This window comes from Camelus ferus, chromosome 23, assembly GCF_009834535.1.
Source record: "Camelus ferus isolate YT-003-E chromosome 23, BCGSAC_Cfer_1.0, whole genome shotgun sequence".
Lineage (NCBI taxonomy): Eukaryota > Metazoa > Chordata > Mammalia > Artiodactyla > Camelidae > Camelus > Camelus ferus.
In genome coordinates this window covers 29,672,226-29,677,536 of record NC_045718.1, presented here as the reverse complement: position 1 = coordinate 29,677,536, position 5,311 = coordinate 29,672,226, and the positions used below count along the sequence as shown (strand labels likewise).

Genomic DNA, 5,311 nt, shown 5'->3' with positions numbered 1-5,311 from the left:
TAATCACAAAACCTCCTGAACATCTCCAGTTAAGTATTTAGTGCTTTTCTATGGGAAGTTGCAAGAGTCTGGGTTCATTGAAATTATTTCTTTGAGAATGCACCTTAACTATCTAAGGCCAGTATCCCATTTTTTCCTCCATCCTGAATCCCCTCAGGGCATACAATCATGGTGGCTGCAGTGGCTGATGGCTTGATGGAGAGCAACAGTTGTTGTTTATTGAAATGACAGGCAACATTTTTTCTGTCCATAACCCCCTCAAATCCATCCTCCACACTGTTGACTGAGTGGTCCTCCCCTAAACTGTATCTCATTATGGTGGTTTTAAAGCCAGGGCCCAAATTCTTTGATGTTACTCCACTGAGAGATGGGGTGTCCTCCATTTGACGCTAAGCAGGTTTATGACTGCTTCGACCAATGGAGCCCACAGAATGGATGCTGTGTGACTTCCGAGGTTAGGGCAGAAAGTCTGTGCAGCTTCCACTGGTCCTGGGAGGCTCATCGTCCAGAGGCCCCCTCTGAGAAATTTCCTCTCAGAACCCTGCCACCACATTGTGAAAACTTCAAGTCACGTGGAAAGGCCATGTGGAGGTACTCTCCTAACAGTCCCAGCTGAGCCAGCCATCAAGTTATCCCCATCAAGATCAAGGTACCAGAGATAAGAATTGTTTTGGAAGTGGATCCTCTAGCCATAGCTGTTCCAGCCAGTACCACTGGTGTCTTCTCAGGTGAGCTTCTAGACATAATGGAGCAAAGAAGACCTATGGGAGCTGTGCTCTGCCCAATTTCCTGCCTCACAGACTGGGATTGTAACAAAATAATTGTGTTGAGCCACTTAATTTGGGGGCAGTTTGTTACACAGTAATAGTGACTGGAGCATTCCTGCCATGCCACATACTTGTTTAAAATGTTGCCGCGATTCCACACAATCCAACTTCCTTTGCCTTTCATTACTGGGTTCCTGCCCACCCCACCAGAGTCATCTCTAATCCCTGCCCATACCAGCCCTAGTCCCACCCATACTTCAAGTCCTAGAAGGCTCCTACTTCTCTGGGCTTCCATGCCTTTGTAATGCTGGGGCTCTACCTAGATGTTTTTCTGACATCCAGATATTAAGCGAATCATCTAGAAAATTGGGGGATGTAAACCCACTTCCTTCCTTGAGATCCTTTTAGTGGCCCTTAAACTACTCAGGTGTTCTGTGAAAGAATATTAAAAGCATATGGGTTATTTTCAAGGTCTTTGAATAAAATAACAGGAACACATATTGGTTCCGAAGCCAGATTTCCTGCATTCAAATTCCAGATCTGTCACTTGCTAACAGATGTCTTTGTGGAATTTACTTAACCTCTCTGTGCTCCAATTTGTTTTCTCCATTGGTAAAATGAGATAATACATCCTTACTTCATAGAGTACAGTAAGGATTAAATGAGTTAAAATATGTAAAGTGCTTTGTGCCATGCAGAGTGCTTGGATAAATAAGTGTTTGTTTAAAATAAATCCCCTGCAAGTAGTTAACTCGAGTCATTGCTCAAGTCTTCTTCACCATCACCTTCTATAGGAGACCTCCCGATGTCCCCTCTTGGCTGGTTTTACAGATGGGTCCCTGTTTTCTCAGCACCTTCAGCTCACCGCAGCTACAGCATTTGTCACTGTCTGCAATTATATCATTGTAGTTGTTAGTATCTGTCAATTCATCTATTAGACCCTTGAAGTCAGGTGCTGGGTTTTATTCCTCTTTCTCTCCCCAGAATCCAAGCCATATTAGGCCTTCAATAAATGCATATTAAATTGAATCTTGCTTTGATTTTACAATCACAGCAACTCAAGGTCATTAAGAGGCTAAATAAGTTCTTTTAAGTCATACAGACTAAAACCTTCAGTCCTGTTCACTTCTGACTGCCAAGCCCAGGCTAGTTACTGTGTGTGTTCACCAGTCTCACCACTAACCCCTTCTGACCATTTACTTTTAAAATCATTTTATTCAAATACGCAAAAAATAATGCAATGTCTTTTGGCATCCTTTTCGGAGTCCCTGGGCCATTTCAGGATTATTCAATCACTATTACTCCCGGAGAAAGAGCGTTCATTGGAAGAAGTGGATTTGAATCCTTCCAATTATTCAGACGATTTGCTGACTATCCGGATAATTCCGATGCCTTGAATTCCTCCCTAATCTAAGAGGCGGTTGCTTTCATCCGTTTACTTTTTCCAGGTGTGGAGGTGAGGGCGCCGTTATTCAGAAAATCTAATTAAATATGGGGCCTCCTCCTGCCGGCTTGGACCTGCTGGCCAAATCCTTCGCTTTTACCACCTGCTGCATTATCAACACCAGACGGCGCTGTGGCTTCGCTGGCTTTTAAACCACAACTTCCAGCTCACAAAAGCTCCAGGTTTCCCCCAGAACTGTTGAGGAGATGGTTCCCAACATACCCCCTTCCGAGCAACAGGCTCATGTCCTTCAGCGTTTCGCGTCAGCGTCTGTGTGCTTATGTGTGTGTAAGGGAGGATCCCATTTTAACTAGTCTCATGGAGACCTGTTTGAGAAGCTGTCTCCCGCTTTCAGCTCTATTATCGATCCTAAAATCGCCCCCCGCCGCCCCGTGACTTAAAACAAATTCATCTAAATTAGAATGAATTTAAGGCATACTAGGCACCAGGCGCGGCTCGTTTCTTACCTCCATCTCCCTAGCGTTACATGCATCCTCCAGATTAAAGGACTTAACCTCGAAGCCTTTCCCGACCGAGCCTGGTGAGTGCACACACCCAATTTGCGGTGTCCTTGGCCGAGGCTCCAGCCCCATTCACCTGTCTAGGGAGGGAAAGGTGTGTCCATTCCTCCCAGTATCTGGACAACCAGCTCCCTCTACGTTCCTCTTCTACTTTCTCCCTTCTGCCCTGATTTGTAAGCGGTATTGGGGGGGGGGGGGGGGGGGGGGGGAAGGGGCCCGGCGGGGGGGGGCGCCGGAGCTCTGTCACCGAGTGTCACGCCGCCCTCCCCGCCCCTCTGCCGGGGGTGTGGGAGCGCAGCGGAGCGCGCGGCAGAGAGCCGGGCGCGTGGGGACGCGGGAGTGCGGGGTTCTGGGCGAGCCGCGCGGCGCACGGAGGGAGCCGGCCGCCACCCGCCGCCTGTGTACTGGGCGGCATCCCGGGCCGCGGTAGCCCGGCTCCAGGGGAGCGCGCCCCGCCATGGAGCCTTCGCACAAAGACGCCGAGACGGCGGCGGCGGTGGCGGCGGCGGACCGGGGGGCGTCCTCGTCCAGTGGGGTGGTGGTGCAGGTCCGCGAGAAGAAGGGCCCCCTGCGCGCCGCCATCCCCTACATGCCCTTCCCCGTGGCCGTCATCTGCCTCTTCCTCAACACTTTCGTGCCAGGACTGGGTAAGACGCCGCGGCTCCGACCCCTGCTCCCCGGGCCCCAGCGCGGGAGGACGGCAGGGGAGGGTCAGGGAGGGACCCTCGGGCGGCGCCCACGGGAGGCAAGTGCCTCGCCCGTGCTCCCAGCGCCCTCTGGCAGGTGGCAGAAGCGCGAGGAATGGGCGCCTGGAGGGAGACGCGGCGCGGGGCTCCCTGACACGCCTTTCACCTTCTCTGACCCGGGAGTCAGGTGATCTGGCCCTGAAGAGCCGGAAACTTTGCCAGGAATGTAGGACCCCGCCGGTGGCGACCTGGACAGTTCTCTCGGGCCCTGCTGGGCTCCCCTCCATGCGCCCCAAATCCTGCCTCTTGCCTCCGCCGCGCGCGCCCTCCCACGAGCTCCTTTCTTCGAGGGACGCGGGGCTGGAGCAGGAGGAGCGCTGGGCTGCGGGTGGGGGCGACTAAGCTTCCGGGCATTCGAGAAGCCGGCCGAGCTGGGAAAAAAGGGGGAAGAACGAGGTTAGGAGACACCCCGCAGCCTCGCCTGCGCTCGCGCTCGGTGCGAGGCGTGTGGGGGCGAGAACTCTTTAGCCATAGTCTCCACCTTCTTCCAGAATGCCCGCGATTCCTCCAGCACCCCTGCCAGGAGCCAAGGAGAAGTAGGATAATTTTATTAGTTTGGATGCCTGTGGGTTTGAACCGTACATGGCCAGTGGTGACCCCATAACTCCCTCCCATCACTTCCGTTCCTGACAAAGTGGAGAGCGCACGGATATAATTCTGTGTTGGACTCTGGCTGCCTGGAGGGTCCCTAATGGCGCCAGTATCCCCCCTAATGGCGCCAGTATCCCAAATTTTAATCAGAGGCCTATCATAGAGGGGTTCCCAAGACTGCATGAAGGGCGGGAATGAGAAGTTTTCTTGACCCTCCCTCTCCTAACTCCCCCAAATCTCTGTACGCTCTCCCCTCACTGTCAGCTTGCCAGCTTGGCACCCGATGTTCTTGAGTGCTAAAAGCACCCCGCAATTCTGTGTGGGGCTGGAGAGGCAAGCACCTCTGCCCTCTCCAGGAGAAAGCCTGCCGCTGTGCGCTGTGCGCGAGCTAGTTGCCAGCGTAGGGCTCCAAGTTAAGAACAGAGGTCAGCTAGAAGTGGTTTTCTGTTTTACTTTGGCCTTTCTCACGGCCCTGCTCTTAGCTAGCTTTGCAGGGTCCTCTCTGGCGCTGATGGCGAAAGTCACACCCATCCACGCAGGTCGTGTTCACTTTTCTCTTCGTGCTCATCTTTCTGCCCCACCCCCCGAGGGTGGGGGTTGAGTGGGGCTGTGGCCAGAGCAGCATGTCTGTCTGAGCAAGAAGGTGGTCTTTATTTAGGCTTTCCCTTTGTTGGTGCCTCCAGCAGCCTGCTTCCCTGGTTGGTGTCATCAGGCCAGCCCTCTCTGCACATTTAAACACCGTGAGGAGGCAAGCCGACCTTCATTTAGTTGTGTCGGAAATTCCCACCTGCTGGAGTGAAAACACACTCCCTGCCCATCTCTCTGGGGATGTGAAGATTATGAGCAGGGATGTGTCTTGATTCCATTTTTTTTTTTTTAAGTGGTGAAGCTAATGCCATCTTATGGTCTTTGAGGAAAGAAACACATTGGTGCCAGGTGGGAGGGGCTTCACCAAGTCTCTGTCCAGTCAGGCAGTCCCCCTGTGCACCTCCACGTGCCCTCGTGGGTCCACCTCAGGAAGCCTCTTTTCCACCCTTAGCCCTGCTGCCACTCCCTCTGGCCCCCTGCCCTCCTGCCCCTCTGCCCTGGACATCAGTTTTTACCTTTTTACACTTCCCTTTGTTAGATCAGAATCCTATGGGATTTTGGTAAGAAACCTTTCTAAGAAGCCAGAAGAAAATAAAGAGGGAAAAAAGCAAACTACAAAAGTAATAAAACAGGGTGAGGTGAACCGTGGGTATA

General features: G+C 52.4%; 1 protein-coding gene across 2 annotated transcripts in view; it reads left to right on the top strand.

Annotated features, from left to right (window-relative positions):
- Nucleotides 1-2,990: 2,990 nt before the first annotated feature.
- Nucleotides 2,991-5,311, top strand: part of STUM (stum, mechanosensory transduction mediator homolog) — a 56,111-nt gene continuing 53,790 nt past the window's right edge. The window contains exon 1 of one of the 2 annotated variants that reach the window (XM_032466582.1): nucleotides 2,991-3,379. In XM_032466582.1, coding sequence (XP_032322473.1) covers nucleotides 3,190-3,379 — 190 coding nt within the window. In that variant the 5' untranslated portion in view covers nucleotides 2,991-3,189. The remainder of the gene's footprint in view (nucleotides 3,380-5,311) is intronic. The other variant, XM_032466584.1, reaches the window with a different exon arrangement.